This window comes from Thalassophryne amazonica, chromosome 8, assembly GCF_902500255.1.
Source record: "Thalassophryne amazonica chromosome 8, fThaAma1.1, whole genome shotgun sequence".
Lineage (NCBI taxonomy): Eukaryota > Metazoa > Chordata > Actinopteri > Batrachoidiformes > Batrachoididae > Thalassophryne > Thalassophryne amazonica.
Window position 1 is genome coordinate 109,751,008 of NC_047110.1, and position 18,217 is coordinate 109,769,224.

At 44.5% G+C, this 18,217-nt stretch overlaps 1 protein-coding gene across 2 annotated transcripts in view; it reads left to right on the forward strand.

The window, feature by feature from the left end:
• jph3 (junctophilin 3) overlaps window positions 1–18,217 on the forward strand; it is a 142,208-nt gene that overhangs the window by 115,895 nt on the left and 8,096 nt on the right. For both annotated transcript variants that reach the window (XM_034177248.1, XM_034177247.1), the window contains 2 exons: window positions 1,620–1,744; window positions 5,349–6,331. In XM_034177248.1, the coding sequence (XP_034033139.1) occupies window positions 1,620–1,744; window positions 5,349–6,331 (1,108 nt within the window). The remainder of the gene's footprint in view (window positions 1–1,619; window positions 1,745–5,348; window positions 6,332–18,217) is intronic.

Sequence of the window (18,217 nt, forward strand, 5' to 3'; positions counted from 1 at the left end):
AGATTAGGCTTAAAACTTTCCTTTTTGCTAAAGCTTATAGTTAGGGCTGGATCAGGTGACCCTGAACCATCCCTTAGTTATGCTGCTATAGACGTAGACTGCTGGGGGGTTCCCATGATGCACTGTTTCTTTCTCTTTTTGCTCTGTATGCACCACTCTGCATTTAATCATTAGTGATTGATCTCTGCTCCCCTCCACAGCATGTCTTTTTCCTGGTTCTCTCCCTCAGCCCCAACCAGTCCCAGCAGAAGACTGTCCCTCCCTGAGCCTGGTTCTGCTGGAGGTTTCTTCCTGTTAAAAGGGAGTTTTTCCTTCCCACTGTAGCCAAGTGCTTGCTCACAGGGGGTCGTTTTGACCGTTGGGGATTTACATAATTATTATATGGCCTTGCCTTACAATATAAAGCGCCTTGGGGCAACTGTTTGTTGTGATTTGGCGCTATATAAAAAAATTGATTGATTGATTGATTGAAAAGTACCATGATTAGGTGTGTTGATAAAATCATGTTTGCAATAAACAATATCTGAACTAATTTCCACAAAATCTGCAGATTTCCTGTATATTAGTATGGGGCTGGAAATTTGACCTCTGACCTTGATTGTTGACCAGTCGTAGCCTCTCATCCATAGTCCCAGATATGACTTCATGATGTCACAAAGATGAAACTTCAAAGAAGTTTGAATTTTAGTAGGTTATCAAAGATACTGAGAGGAGAGTGTACGGCAGTGTTTAACTCTTATTTATTTATTTATAACCCATTTTATTGGAATAAAAGGAACAGTCAGATGAGTTCAGGGGACCTGTGTAATAATTAATAATTAGTAAACCTAAATGATAATCTAAAACTACGGGGCAGAAGGTTTCATAGCTCGTTTAGTTTTGTGCACAGAACTTTGGGTCATGTTTTTTTATATTGCGTTCACTTTGATATTGTCACATTTTGAATGTTCTTCCTATTGTATCATGAGTAAATGTGTCCTGTGTGTGTGTCTTCCAAAAAAAGGTGAGGATCAGACAAAGGTCAAGGTCAACAAAAACATGTTGAGAAAAACATTTTCTGCTATATCTCCACAACCAATGGAGCTAGAGATGATCTGACGTTTATATTGCTCAACAAGCTATTTGTGATTGATTGGTATACGTGATGTCATGATGAAGTCATGTTTGTTCATGACTTCATCATGACATCATTTATACCAATCATCTTCATCATTCATGTCATCATTTATAATTTTCTGTGTTTTTCGCCTACACAGAATATCTCCTCATTCAATGCAGTGTGAGGTCTCAGTGATTTTCAGTCGTTCTCTCTGAGGTTCCACTTAAACGAGTCCAGTTTGGGAGAGACAGAATAATGAACACAGGACATTGTGTTGCCTTTCAACAAAAAGTTGGAGGATTCTAAGAAACAACACGGGTTTTTGGAATCAAACTCTACGCAAACTTCAAAGCTTGCAAGTAACATGAACGATGCAGAGTGTGCACGCTGTGCAGAGTGGGCAGGGTGTGCAAGGTGTGCATGTTGTGCAGAGTGTGCAGGGTGTGCATAGTGTGTGCATCGTCCCTCTGATGCCTTTCATTCATTTCTAATATCCTGCTTATTGTCTTGTGCCTGTTAGGACGACTCACGCGCAGGGTAAAGCAGAAGCAGCGGTCGGAGCTGCGCAGAAAGCCCAGGAGGAGAGTCGCATGGCCAGGGTCACCGCCAAGCAGTTCTCTCCTTCCTTCCAGCACCCAGGAAACGGTGAGCATGCACCAGCACCACCAAACACGCACACGCAAGGGGATTTGTATGTATGCATGCACACGTGCACATGTGCACACATGCATGAAGAAAAACACATACATGTGTGCATGTGCAGGGTTGGGGGTGCTGTGATAAAGGTCAGTGCCAGCCACCCTCCAGCTTTGTGTTCCTGTTTGTATCACTCAGAGCTGTAAAGCGCTGCAGGTTGCCATCCCACGACAACATGCAGCACGCCACACAGACACGCACACGCAGTGTGCACTGTACACTCCCACAGACACCTGAGGTGACAGCGAATGTTATGTTGCCATCTAGTCTGCTCTCTGTGGTCCTCTTTGTCATACAACGAGAGCTGAAATGATTCCAGCATTAACGTAGGATGTGTTTTATTTGCTGTAGAGCAACGGGAACATTGCCAGGTTGGATTTGCTGCTGCATTTTCTTTTTAGTTATATTAAGCAACAGGAGCCGAAAGCGAGACGTCTAAGAAGGATTTCATTGGACATCATCTCGGTGTTTGTGTGGAAGACAGTTAGCAAACAGTCCCACTCATCATCGTGGGTGTGGTTGCTCTGCTGTGGTGTGCTCCGTGGCTGTGGTTGCTCTGCTGTGGTGTGCTCCGTGGGTCTGCAGAGCTGCTGCTTCTTCTTCCATCCATCCATCCATCCATCCATCCATCCATCCATCCATTTTCTTCTGTTTTATCCGGAGTCGGGTCACGGGGGCAGCAGCTCAAGCAAAGCCGCCCAGACCTCCCGATCCACACACACCTCCACCAGCTCCTCTGGGGGAACCCGAGGTGTTCCCAAGCCAGTGGAGAGATGTAGTCCCTCCAGCGTGTTCTGGGTCTTCCCCGGGGCCTCCTCCCGATGGGACGTGCCCGGAACACCTCTCTCCAGCGAGGCGTCCAGGGGGCATCCCCACAGCATGATGCTGCCACCACCATTCTTCACTGTAGGGATGGTGCCTGGTTTCCTCCAAACATGACACCTGGCATTCACACCAAAGAGTTCAATCCTTGTCTCATCAGACCAGAGAATGTTGTTTCTCCTGGTCTGAGAGTCCTTCAGGTGCCTTTTGTCAAACTCCAGGTGGGCTGCCATGTGCCTTTTACTAAGAAGTAGCTTCCATCTGGCCACTCTACCATACAGGCCTGATTGGTGGATTGCTGCAGAGATGGTTGTCCTTCTGGAAGGTTCTCCTCTCTCCACAGAGGAATGCTGGAGCTCTGACAGATTGACCACCAGGTTCTTGGTCACCTCCCTGACTAAAGTCCTTCTCCCCCAATCGCTCTGTTTAGATGTGCGGCCAGCTCTAGGAAGAGTCCAGGTGTATCCGAACTTCTTCCATTTCCCGATGATGGAGGCTACTGTGCTCTTTGGGACCTTCAAAGCAGCAGAAATGTTTCTGTACCCTTCCCCAGATTTGTGCCTCCAGACAGTCCTGTCTCTTAGGTCTACAGACAATTCCTTTGACTTCATGCTTGGTTTGTGCTCTGACTGTCAACTGTGGGACCTTATATGTAGACAGGTGTGTGTTTTTCCAAATCATGTCCAATCAACTGAATTTACCTTAGGTGGACTCCAATGAAGCTGTAGAAACATCTCAAGGATGATCAGTGAAAACAGGAGGCACCTGAGCTCAGTTTTGAGCTTCACAGTAAAGGCTGTGAATACTTATGTACGCGTTATTTTTTACTTGGGTTTTTTTTATGAATTTGCAAAAATCTCAAAACTTTTTTCATACTGTCATTGTGTGGTATTGTGTGTAGAATGTTTAGGGAAAAAAAGAATTTCATCCATTTTGGAATTAGATTGTAACATAAAAACTGGAAAAAGTGAAGGGCTGTGAATACTTTCCGAATGCGCCGTACATAGCACAAAGTCACAACAAAGCTGCCCCAAAGCGGTTCACATGGGTAAAGTCTAACCTTGCCAACCTTCTGAGCTTCTTCTTCTGCTCCTTCTTCTTTTTGTTCTCCTCCTCATCTTTCCCCTTCTTCTTCTCCTCCTCTTTTTGCTTTTCTTTTCTTCTGCTTCTTCTCCTCCTCCTCGTTCTCCTTCTCTTTGTCCTTCTTCTTCTCCTCCTTCTCAATCTTCTTCTCCTGCTTGTCCTCCTCCTCCTCCTTCTGCTCCAGAGTGTGAATCATAGTACCTCATTCAGTATACAGGAACAGCTAGTCTTATGTGTACACGCTACCATCTTGTGGCCATAGATGATAATGTAGTATTTTTCATACACAAATCAGTTCAGAATATAAGGACCTCCCAAACTAGTGAAAGAAAATGCTGCCTAAAGGAGAACAAGTAAACTGTAAATTCAGCTGAAACAGTTTAAGTGATGATTAAAAGCAGGATGAGGAAGGACTTTGAGGTTTAACATGCTTCTACTCATGTAGGCTGCATCTGCATGAATCCTGTATCATGCATTACTCCAAATCAGATATATAGGGTATTTCCAGGTTAATGAAAATAGAAAGCAGAAACTAACCTTGCAGCTGCATTGAGCTAGTCCCACTCCAGGTAGTTTGGTGCTCAACACTTAGTGTTGACTGTCTAATGCCAGCAACAGCTTCAGGCTTCACACCCCTGTCACACCTTGACATTTGAGCCAGCGTATGCCGACCGTATTAAAAACGCTGGCATACGCTAGTGCACTTCTAATAAGTTATGGGTAAATTTTGTTTATGTTAAGAGCTTATTTAAGCATGCTGATATACATCATAATACAGTGAGTAGCTATGTCGAAAAATTTTGGGCATGCACAATATTTTCAACGCCGCCAGCGTATGACTCATAAGTTCTGCATACGCAGGACATAAGTTGTAGGTAAGTTATGTGATTGTTGCCACGCTTCTTGTTAGTTACTCATAAGCAGAAATATGTCCATCGATGCTGTCCATTGAGTGGCTGAACAACTGAAAGCTGCAGTCCTCATGCGAGCAGTTCATACTGTTACAAATATTAAAACCATTCACACATGGAGCAAATATAAAGTCTTAATCTGACCTGTTTGTTTCAGTTGGATTCATCATCACAGCCTGATGAAAACGTATCCACATAAATCATCCTGATTTTGGAAAACGACATCTGAAAATACTTTAATTCCTTGTCTTGGCTGAATAAATGTACTGTTTTTAAAGAGGTCTCTCTGTGTTTTGTGCGTTTCTCAGCCTGAACCAGAGAACGCCGAAGCTTTGTGCCACAACAAGAAAATTAACTTATTTTAAAAGCTGAAAGAGTCACAGCGCCTCATTCATTCATGTCAGCATTTATCACAGTTGATTCTTCAGCATTCTGCATGCGATGAAAATAAATCCCATGATCCACCAAGACAAAAATAAAATAAAATTTAAAAAATGTTAAATTACTCTGTTTGGCCTCTGTGTGGAAGGGAGAGGCCGCGCGACAGTGTACGCACGTCATCAATATTTACATGTTCTGTCTGCCAGACAAATGGGTTCTGTCGGTGGTGGAAACATAAACCAAGTCAGACATAACTGTTCCGTGAGATAGGTGTGACACGGCCCTTAATGGGATTAACTCCGTACGCACTCCACTTCCTTAGTCTTATATATTTCTTTCTTCTTATTGTTTTTCAGGGATGGAGGTACAGCGTCCAAAGCGTCAGGTGTCCAGTGAGGTGGAGGGTGAAGGGGTGTCAAGTAGTGCCGGCACAACTGACAGCCCTGACCTTTACGTAAAGAGTGGGGCGTCTGATGACCCCTCTAATGATGCTGCCACCCCTGACCTCAGTCCTCCTTCATCGTCACCACCACACACGCCGCCTCCACCCACCCGACCGTCCCAGCGCACCAAGAGCGCCCGCTTCCACCGACAGAGCGCCGTAGACCATGGAGACCGGGGAAAGGAGGGAGGAGAAAGGAGTGAGAAAGGTGGAGGAGGAAGAGGAGGGCAGACAGAGATCCAGGTGTTGATGGAGGCGGGTGGGGGAGGAAAAGGTGGAGAAGGAGGGAAGGGGGAGCATTCCCAGGCTAATAGCTGGAGTGAGGACAAGCAGAGAGGGATGCTGTCAAAAAGTGGGGGGGGTGCAAGTGAACGAGGAGCAAACCGGACAAATGAGCATAAACACAGCTCCTCCAATCACAAGTGTAGGGAGCACAGTTCATCCAATCACAGGCAGGCAAGGGGGGACAGGTGGGCAGAGTCCTCCTCAGCTGCCACTTGGACATCCAGGCACAAGGGCATGCACGGCAGGGGAGGCTGGCTACTGGAGCAGGATGAGGAGAAAACTAGCAACTATGAGATGGAGATGAAACCTTTACAGCCCAGAGACTCCAGTACCCGCAAGCCCCATGGGCATGGTGAGGAGAGGCACGGGCACACACATGCACATGCCCACAGTGAGGCACGCTTGCACAACGTGCAGCGACAAAGGCATAAGAACCGTGATGGGAGGGAGGGGGGTAAAGATTCGATGCACAAGCTGGACACCATTCGATCAGGGGAAAAGATGGATTCACGACCTTTACGTCGGGACCTCACCCTCTCTCCCCCTCTGAGGTCCTCCCCCATCACACCAGACCAACAGGACCGCAGCCTCTCACAGATCAAAGGCAACGCGGTAAGAGCCACACTCAAAATTAAAAATTAAAGCTGCACAAGTGAAAACTTGTTTGGGTTCATTTGAGTCTGATCCAAATATCATCTGTGAGCTTCTTTTCCTACAAACTTACTGTTGCTCTAATCTGTTGTCCACTTACATCTTCCTTGAGGGTTATTTTCCAATGCAACAGCAACTAGAACTAGGAAGACTTACACCTGATCTGGACTGAGACTAGTTCTAGTTCTGGTTACGGTGTGTGTGTCCACCAGTTTCAGCGGAAAAAGCACCATGCATCTTGATATCACTCCTGACCTCCCCACATTTTTCTCTGTTGCTGTGCCTCAGTAATGCCTACCTTAGTAATATTGTGGTTTAGGATTTGGCTCCAGTAATGTTTTCCTCTCTGGTTCATAGTCACTCTGAGTTGTTTCTCTCAGTGTAACTTAGTCGTGTTTACCCTTACTGCTCTTATTCTGATGATCTCCCTGTCTTAGTTTTGACTTCTGGATTGTTGACCTCCATGTTTGCATATTTGCACACTCCCGAGTGTAAATGATTGATGTCCTCTGAAATGCTCTGTGAAGGTATCTCATAGTTGCCAGATTATATGAGGTTCTACCCTGCTTTCTCACATTTCAAGTCTCTGTGTTTACCGACTCTATTTTGCTGACCTTGCTATTGTTCTCAACCTCTGGTTTTTTCCCCCTTTTTGAGAGTGTTTTTGGACTCCACATTATCAAACATTGCTACCATTCCAGACTCCTGTCTTCATCTGCTGTTCAAACCCTCCTACTTTGTGTTTCTCTTCATTGGGGTCCTTACCATGATTCATTTCAAGTAGGGCAGGAGAATCAAGTTGTCTTTAACAGGTGCAGACTGAATGTGAGAGGGGCGCCAATGCGTGTAATTGTGCAAAGAGAATTTTGAAATGTTCAAAAAACCCTTCACACATAAATGTCATGCTATGTGGTGCAATCTGCTCTCCAACATGATGTGCAGCTCGCCAAGTGGAGTAAAGATGTGAACAGAGCAAGTGGTTGCATCAGCAGATCGCATCAGCGGATCGCATCAGAGCGCCGCTCGTGTGAATGATTATAACAAAATGTTAAATCTATCATAAACATACTTTAACAGCTGCAGACAAGAAGGAAAGAACATGCAACTGTTTTACGAAGCCATGACAACGTAAACATGACAAGTAATTACCTTTTTAGTCAGCTCCAAATGCTTTCTCCAGCTCATTCAGTGCACACGTGCGAATGGCGCTGCTAGAGCGGTCCTCTGTGATTCAGGAATCAATTAGAGCCATTTTCAATAGACAACTTGCAGAAATAAATTATTAATCTCCTACGAAGTAATTATTTTATATACGCAGCATCCAGCATAGATCATGTGGCATGTGGTGGAACAAAGTACAGCGTGCAGCTGGGATCACAGTGGGTGGGATCATCATGATGACATGTGTGCAAGTGCGTGCAGCTAGTGTCAGTGCACCTTAACATTTTGTGCCTCATCATGAGAACATGGTGTCATTGTTTTATTGATTGTTGTCTTTTTGGATGGGTGTGAAGTAGCCAACCATCTGCATACAGCAAGCAAACAGCTAATGTGTGATGTAAAAGGGATGTATCCAATGATAGACCATGCAGTGCAGTATTCTTGCAACTGGCGGTCTGTTGTCACTTGTACTTACCACATGTCCCACTGGGCTCAGAAATGTAAATGGAACTAGACTGAGATTGGAACCTTCGCCTGTAGAAAACCATGAAGTCCAGTTTGGCATAACAAAAACGTTTGGTACTGTAGCTATACTACAGGTACTGGTACCTATAGTGTGTTCGTTTGGAACCAGAATAGAATGAGGTTCAAAGTGTTACTGCTTTGCACTTTTGGTTTGGTTTGCTTTCACACAGCAGAGGAGGGTAGGGGGCTGTGTGACATAGGAGCTGGACTTGATTCTATTCCAGGTATGACTGCTTACCTGTTTGTTACTTTGGACAAAACACTTCATTTGCATCGTCCCTGTCCCTCTAGCTGTAAATGGGTAACAACCTCAGCTAGGGAAGTAACCTGCGACGCAAGAAAGTCCCCTCCAGGGGGAGTTGTAGATTCTTATTTGCTTCAGAGATAAGTACCAGCCCGAATGACCACATGGCCTGCAAAGGATTTACTTTACCTTCTTTTCTATCAGATGGAAATATGTCTAGTTGAACCAAACCTACCAAAAAAAATCCATGTGTGAAGACACTGACTCCTCACTGGTCAGAAATTCAAGAGACTGTTAATATCAGAGTTTTCTCTTGACACAACTGATATATTCCTGACAAGTTAACTACATAACATAAGGCAGACTGATGTAAATGCCTCAAGTACTTCAACAAATACTGTGTATTGAACATCTCTTTATGTTGTTGTGGGTTTGCATAAGTTGCTCCAAGAAAAAAATAAAAAATTAACTGACGCTTGTCTGTAGTCCGTGTAAACCCGAGACTCAGTCTGCACTGTACTTTTGACAGATGTCACATATACATCAGATATTGGATCCGTTAGTTTAATTTGTGTTTTCACCGTACATGAAGTATAGTGTGGGGCAAGCAGTTACTGCACTAGCTACCAGAACAGAAGGTTCTGATTCAAGGCCACCTGTGCCCTATTCACCATGTACATCTGGAACTGTGTCAGGAAGGGCATCTGGTGTAAAACCTGTGCCATATCAACATATCAACATGTGGATACGTGTCTGCCTTATGTTTCTATATAATATGATATGTATAATATAATATAATATGTGACGTATCGTGCTATCTCATATACATACACACACATACACACACACACACACACACACACACACACACACACACATATATATATATAGACATGTATTGCTGTGTTTATTTTTATTTTTATTTATTTATTTAGTGTCTGAATGCACAGTTAAGACTGCTGACCTATTTCTTTGTACTCTACGTGATGACAGTAAAAGATTTCTGGTTCTGATATTGGACCTGCTACGGACAAAAAGAGAGAAGCCAAAAGAAATTATTTACTGACCATGGTCTGCTTGGAACTTGACCAAGTCCCACCTTCAGGGGTTTAGCTGAAGGTTGACACCTTTCCACATGAGTCAAACTATCTCAGGAAATTGTCCACACTTTGTCTGAAATGTAAAAAACAAAACAAAACAGTGGATCCCAGTCTTGGTTCTCAGGCCTTGACGTATTATGATTTTCAGTTTCTTCCTGCTCTAACTTCACATCAAGAGCCAAATCACATGTGTTCCAGGGTTCAGGAAGTTGTTGATTGGCTGAACACACCTGATCTGCTCTGAGAAGATGAGGGACAAATGGAAAATATGCAATACTCAGAGTCCTGAGGAGCAGAATTGAGAAAGCTTGGACTAAATATGTGAGGAAATATGGCCATTAGCAGCCTTTAGTTGGACGTAAGACTGGAGGTTATCTTCATATTATGAGGTTCTAATTACACCTTAAGTGTAGTTTTTCTGGCCAATTGATGCTGTTTTCTTTTTCTCTTTGTCCGAGATGCAGCTGGATCCACATGCTGGATTAGATGATTTCTGTAACGGATGTGGAACCGACTCTGCTGCAGGAACAGATCCAACAAGCGGCTCGATGACCACCTCACCCCCAACTTAGTGGACTGGACGCCTGCATGGACTCTCATCAATTGTTGTTGTGTTGTGTTCTATATTGTAAATCTTTTTGGTAGAATGGCCTAAGCAGAGGATCACCTCTCTGAGTCTGGTCTGCTTGTGGTTTCTTCCTCAGAGGGAGTTTTTTCTTACCACTGTCACCTGTGTTCTTGCTCTGGGGGTTGGTAAGGGTAGACCTTACTTGTGTGAAGTGCCTTGAAGAAACTTTGTTGTGATTTGGCGCGATATAAGCTAAATAAATTGAAATTGAAATTGCAGTTGGGCCTATATCCAGTCTGTGGGTTGATGCAGCTCTGCTCCACCATCCTGCTGCAAACACCGTGTGATGTCGAGTCGGGCACAGATTTGGTGTTCTGTTCTGGGATCACTGAGGCTTTTTATTATTATTTAATCTGGCTGCACACAGTTTGGAAGTGATCTCAGACCACTCGGTTCAGGGGGTCTCTGGTTCAGGTCACAGGATACACGGGACTATGTGAGGAGATTATGAACCTGCCTCAGTGAGCGAGTGAGTGAGTGCTGCCTCGAAGACTCACCTCAACACAGCCATAAATTAATTTAATCACTTTATGCTTTTATGATTACATGGAGTTGATGGGGGTAATTTTAAATCATTTCAGGAGATAAAAGCCTTTCATGTTTACAAAAACTCTTGACTGGTTTTTATTCATCCTTTAGACAAAAGTTTATAATATCAAGATTTTAGCGTGGTGCACGATGCGCCATCTCATGATTTTCTGAAAAAATGTTTCATGCATTTTTAGAGACAATGTCTGAAAGACTGTCTAGACATAGTAATTTGGACTTTTTGACCAAATCCACATAGGCTCCTAGGGACCCCCAAGGGTGAAAAATGTAATTTTTCACATGGTTTCATTGATTGCAGGATTTTGCCTGAAGATCCTTACGAAGGCTGCCTACAGGCAAAAGCAGTGCCCCCCCCCCACACACACACATTATCAGGTACCATTGCAAATTCCTGAATTTGCAATGATACCTTAATTTTTTCCATTCACCTTCCACCTAAAGTCCCCCCCATGGCCCTGTAGAAGGCTTAAAAATGGCTAAGTATGACATCATCATAAGATTTCTGTGTGAGTTTGTTATGAAGCCATTCACACAATCAATCACAAATATTTTGCTTGTCAGTATATGCTTTAGATCATCTATCCGGGCTTCTTGTTTGATGATATATACAAAAAAGATGTTTTTGGACCTTGGCCTTTGACCTGTGATCAACTGCTCCAAAATCTAATCACCTCTAGCTATCTGTCCAATTTATATTTGCACTGTATTTGAAGGAAATCTGTCCATTTGTTTTTGAGTTATCTTGTCCAAAGACATACAGAAACCAACCTGGTCTCACGGCAAGTCGTGCTTCAGCAGCACGAAATATACATTAATCTATTGGTTCATGATATTGTGACGAAAAGCGCCCCATTTTCGTCATGGCAGCACAAATTCATTCTCATTCATTCCATGATGGCTGCACCAAATTAAAAGTGAAGCGGGGGATCGGGTGGTTATGGTTAGGGTGTGGGGGAGGAGTAAGATTAGGTTATGGTTAAGGTTAGGGTTGGGGGTGGGGTTAGTGATAATGAGTTAAAAAAAAGCTCCGTCACAAAAATGTGACTAATTTTGTCACAGGAGCACGAATAAAAAAACAAAAAAACGTGAGACTGGGCTGACAGAAACACACTACAGTGGTTAAATTAAGCATTAAACATGTTACCATTTTTCTCTGTAAATATATTTCTAAACGTGCTATTGACATGAAATTTTCACCAGATGTCAGTAACAACCCAAATAATCCACACATGCAAAGAAACCAAAACAAATAAGTACAGAAATTAAGTTATGTGTAATAATAAGAAGTTATACATACAAGTTTCACATACAATGCCTCCTTCACCCCTCTCTCAAACACTGATGCCTCACATTCACACTCACCGATGTCAGGTTTCTGCCATATGAGCTGCTCATATGCAACTGGGGGGATTAAGGACAGTTGAAACCCAGCCTTAACTGGGGAGGGGGTCTGAGACACGCTTTGTCCCCTGTTTACAATGGAGTACTCAGGTCAAAGCAGTTTCAGGCTTTTGTTCATGGTAATGAGTCATTCACGTCATCGGGAGAGCCGTCAGGAGAGCCGTCAGTCCCATAGTTAGGAGGGACAGTTACCCTGTCATTAGGAGGGTGCTAACTAGTGCACAATAGATGCTAATTAAAGCAATTGTTTAGTCACTAGCCAATAGCAGTCTGCCTCTCGGTAGGAGGGGTCTGGTTAGGTTTAAAACTCCAGCTTTTGTGGCTTCTGGTTGTTCTTCTCTACAAGGGTCAAGACAGAAGTCAGACTACCAGAGCAAGAATTTTAGCTGAGGAAGCTTCTGTGATTTGAAGTGAAACGTCCTCGCGTCAAGCTACACAGTCCAGTTGAAGATTCAAGCTTCTCTACTATGGAAAGCACCTGGACAACTGAGAGCCTTCACAGAAACCTCTTGGTCTGGTGTTTTTGGGGCCATTTGATCACCAAACGTGGTGTATATTATGACGTCCAAAGAGTTCAGTTTTGGTCTCAACTGTCCAGACAATATTCTCACAGTATTCCAGAAGCTTGTCTGAATGTTGTGCAGCAAACTTTAACTTTGCTTTTTCTTCATCATTGGAGTCTTGCATGTTGGCGTACAGACAGCCCATGGTGGCTCAGTGCATTACTCATTGTTTTCTTTGAAATCATTGTACCTGCTAATTCCAGGTCTTTCTGAAGCTCTCCACAAGTGATCCTTGGCTCTTGGACAATCCTCCTGATAATTCCTTTCACTCCTCTGTCAGCAATCTTCTTAGCAGCACCTGGTCTTGGCCGGTTTATGGTTGGAATGGAACAAGCTAACATTAATTTGCACTGACAAAGGGCAGGATTGCTTTCTAATTACTGATAGATTTCAGCTGGTGGCTTGGCTTTCCATGTGTTTTTGCACCTCCCTTTCTTAAGGTGTTCAATACTTTTTCCTGTTATTTGACATTATGTACATCTATGGGTTGATTTCTTTGTATGTATAGATTATTTGGGTTTTTACCAACATCCAGTGAAAAGTTCGTGTGGTTTGTATGGCTCACTCTTAGCCCAGTCTCTAAGGTTGAGCTTTGATGTTTAACCGTCTGGGGCCCCTTATTCTGCGCATGCTCATCCGAGCCGCAGACAGAGCGCTAGTGCCTTCAGTCCGATCCCACGCGTTGAGTGAATGCAATATTAGCTATTTCTCAATTGAAATTGATTTTATCTGTTATCTGTTATCTGTTATACGAGGTCTGTTAGGAAAGTATCCGACCTTTGGCCGTGGGAAAAAACTGGCTTACCTGGATGGTTGGAAACCTAATCACCCTCGAAGTAGTCTCCTTGGGACTCCACACACTTCTCCCAGCGGTGTCGCCACTGTTGGAAGCATTCCAAAAAAGCCTCTTTTGGGATGGAGCGCAGCTCCGCCGTCCTTGCAGCCATGATGTCCTCTCTCGTCTCAAAATGCTTTCCTTTTAATGGTGTTTTAATTTTTGGGAACAGCCAGAAGTCGCAAGGGGCCATGTCAGGAGAGTATGGAGCCTGTGGAACCACAGGAGTTTGGTTTTGAGACAAAAAAGTCTGAATTAAGTTCGAGGAATGTGCTGGAGCATTGTCGTGGTGGAGGCGCCAATTTCCTGTGGCCCACAACTCCGGTCTCTTGCGCCGTACAGCATTACGGAGGCGACGGAGGACATCCCTGTAATACTCCTTTGTTATTGTTTGACCCTGTGGTGCGTACTCATGGTGTACCACACCGCAGGAGTAAAAAAAAAAACAGTCAGCATTACCTTCACATTGCTGCGCACTTGGCGCGCCTTCTTCGGTCGTGGCGACGTGGAATGCTTCCACTGTGATGACTGGAATTTGGTTTCCGGGTCGTACCCGTACACCCAGGACTCATCACTGGTGATAATAGTGTCCATAAAGCTGGGATCAGTGTGAATGGAGTCCAGCATGTCCTGTGAGACTTCAACACGGAGGTGCTTTTGGTCCGCCATCAGCAACCTCGGCACGAATTTCGCAGCCACTCGCTTCGTGCCCAAATCTTCTGTCATGATGGAATGTGCCAAAAAAGTACTAATGTCCACTTCCTCTGCAATTTCTCGGATGGCCACTCGATGGTCCCGCATCACCACAGCGTTCACTTTGGAAATGCTCTCCTCATTTCGGCACGTCGATGGTCGGCCGGAGCGCGGCTCGCTCTCCACCGTTACGCGTCCATCTTTAAACCGGTTGTACCACTCCTTAATTTGTGTGGCGCTCATAGCTTCATCCCCGAAAGCTGTCTTTATTTTTCGAATGGTTTCCACTTGGCTGTCGCCAAGTTTCTGGCAAAATTTGATGCAATGGCGTTGCTCCAATCGTTCCGCCATTTTCCTTGCAACAAAAATCTGCCGAGTGCACAGCACCACTCCTCATACAAAGGCTGCTCACAGGCGAATGACGCAACCGACATGCGGGACAAAACTCACGCATGCGCACTAAGGTTCAAGGTTGGCTGATGCAATCACACGTGATTCAAATCCATAAGGTTTTTGAAAAAAATAAAAAGGTCGGCTAGTTTTCTCACAGACCTCGTACACATCCTGGTTTCAACATGCAAACGTAAGCTGCAATGAAAGCGAGATACAGCTCTGCATGCTCAGATCAGCAGTGACATCAACAGCGGGCGACGTTCTTCCCCGACCCTTTCTGCGCCAGCCCGCTCGCTAGCACAGCATGTGAGCGGGCTGGCTAATGCAGCCCTGCCCTGTGATAAAATATTGGCTTGCATGGAGTGCCTCCGTCCATTCACTCATACTGCAGCTGCATTGATCATGCAGATCCTACTTACATTGCAAAAAGTCCCGAAAATATCATTTTTATCCAGTCCACAAACACTCAGTCTTAGAGCAAGATACTATAAAACTCACCAATAATTGTTTTTATGGTTGAAATATGATTGAATATAGATCTCGTCTAAAGGCAAAACAATCATAAACAACCTTGAAACAGCGGTAGGCTAAAAAATAAAAGAAATGTATACTCACCAAACGTACTGCAAGACAATATGAAGTTTTAAAAAAAGTCGATCCTTCCGTATAAGACAATAAAAAGGTGCTTTTGTAAGAGATGCAAACTGACGTAAATCCACAAATGACAGTTTACACTGCTATATCCGTCCCGGTGCGCGTAATCAATCAATCAATCAATCAACTTTTTTCTTGTATAGCGCCAAATCACAACAAACAGTTGCCCCAAGGCGCTCCACATTGCAAGGCAAGGCCATACAATAATTATGAAACACAGTCTACGTCTAAAGCAACATAACCAAGGGATGGTCCAGGGTCACCCGATCCAGCCCTAACTATAAGCCTTAGCGAAAAGGAAAGTTTTAAGCCTAATCTTAAAAGTAGAGAGGGTATCTGTCTCCCTGATCTGAATTGGGAGCTGGTTCCACAGGAGAGGAGCCTGAAAGCTGAAGGCTCTGCCTCCCATTCTACTCTTACAAACCCTAGGAACTACAAGTAAGCCCGCAGTCTGAGAGCGAAGCGCTCTAATGGGGTAATATGGTACTACGAGGCGTAATGCATGCTGGGATAGTGTCTTCTCTCTTATGTCACGGCAATGTCCTGGATGTGATGACAGTTTTGTGGAGGGACAAATTTTAGCTGTAAATTTTGTTGTGTGGGCCGCCAGAAGAGGAGGTACTGCTGGCCCACCACCAGAGGGCGCCCTGCCTGAAATGCGGGCTTCAGGCACGAGGGGGCGCTGCCGCTGTACAGGAACAGCCGAGGTGACAGCTGTCATTCATCAACTATGACAGCTGTCACCCATCATCTGCACTTTACCCTGGATAAAAGCAGGATGACACCTCCACCACGTCGCCGAGATATCGTACTTCTTTGAGAGGTAACTTTCTCTGCCTGCATACTATACTGATTGATTGCAAGAGCTACTTTGTTGCAGCTGTCTACCCAGAGGACCGGCGTGGGTCGCGACTGTTTTGTTCTACTTCCCACCAGATAAGTGGTACTCAGACGCTGCACGAGTGTGTGTTAGAGGTGGAGGTGGAATTCCCACCGTTATTGTTACGGGGTGTACACACACCTACACTTGACTGTCTTTGCTCTCCGCCAGCAGTACCAGATCTGACACGCTGAGACGGTGGCCACCTGGGGACTTCGGGACCTGGCGGCTCCAGTATCCTTCAGGTTCGGTGGCGGTGGAAATCGTGTGGTTCCGGTTCATCTCCAGACGGACGTCTCCTATCGTCGAGCCTGCCCACACGACACCTTTATTCATTGACTTGTATTTATTCTATAATCTGCTGTGTGTGGTTGTGTCATTCACAACAGTAAAGTGTTCACATTTAACTTCCTCTATTGTCCGTTCATTTATGCCCCCTGTTGTGGGTCCGTGTCACTACACTTTCCCAACAAATTTGTCATTTTTTTAAACAAAGATTTCTCCGTTGAATGACAGATCTGGGCTTGCAGATTTACTTTACTACATTCAGAAGGATCTTGTCTGTAAATATAAGTGACTTTTGGTCCAAAGCAGGTCTACTTTAATCCCCCCCCGTTGCTCCTGATGTGTGGTGAGCACCTCATATGGCAGAATCCTGACATCAGTGAGTGTGAATGTGAGGCATCAGTGTAAAGCAGTTTGGGCTTCTGATCCAAATGGAAAAGTGCAAAATAAATGCGGCCCATTTACAAATTGTATCAAAATTCTCAAATACCTCATAGTTTTTCCACAATTTTTTTTTACACACGCACATACACACACACACACACACACACACACACACACACACACACACACACACACACACACACACACACCACACACACACACACACACACACACACACACACACACACACACACACACACACACTGTGTTACCATATCGTTGAACATTTATCATATCCTTCATGTCTCTGCTACACATTGATTTGACTAAAAGGATTTGCTGGTTCCTGTCATGGGGATACAACCCATCCCTGGTGACATAACACAACTTTATCCTGCATATTAAGATAATCCTGGGAGACAGACACGAGGTTTAACCTTGTGAAAGAAAGAAATAGATTTTGTACCATGAGCAATGTGAGGGGATTATGCTGTTATAATATAATTTTTTTGGCTGTGTCCTGATTTAGGCCCGTGGACGAACCAGCCGCATTAATCCTGGGTGATAAAGCGCCAGCAGCATTAGCTAATGAAACCGCTGGGAAAATCAGCAGCAAGTGATTCCACAAAATGAGTGTATTAGAATGCAGAATTGTGTGCAGACTGATTAACACTCACACGACCCGTCCACTTCAAATGCTTGATGACTTTGGCACAAGGCGTGGAGTTGGTTATTTTGTAGTTTAGTCACTGCTGCCGCCGCTGTTGCATGAAGACCTGCACATGCACTGATACACAGGGAGAGAGAGCGCGAGAACACCCCGGCGTTCCTCTCTGCACCTTAGTAACAGCAGATTGCCAAACTCACCCCTTCCTCACCAGAAGGCCCCCTATTGGTTAACCATCACTCTGTTGCTAGGGAACAGCTTATGCCTTGCATCAACGGTGGCCAATCGGTGGGCGTGTGTCGGTGACAGGGAGGCGGAGGATGGGTGGAGGTGGGCTGCGTGTGTTTGCAGCTGCAGAGACGTGAGCTTTGTGTCAGACAGGTTCACAACATACGCAGATACTATCACACTCCCATAAACACACGGCGGCGGTGGCTGATCGCACACCAGGAGATGCACGCCATCACCGTCTCCTCGTCCAGATCAGTCTAGACCAGTTTATATGGTGAGTTTCATGCAAAGTTGCATTATAAGTTGAAATGATGACACAAGCATGAATAATGAGGAAACACCTCACAGATACAGTGGAGGAGGAAAACGCACATTTGCATATTATTACAATGATCAGTTGATCAATTTTAGATTACTAATAATAGTAATGTTAAAAACAAGAGCAATCAGAGATTTCTGACGTCTGCCAATCCAGATCCAGATCACCTCCAACATTCAGTGGAGTCTTCTGTGTCCTAATATCTATCTGTGGTGCAAATCTGGTAAGAATCTGTGAAGGAGTTTTGATGTAATTCTTCAAAGCCGATATACAGTGAAATCTTGATCCAGAATCCAGATCCGGATCCAGATTACCTCCAAAATTTAATGGAGTCT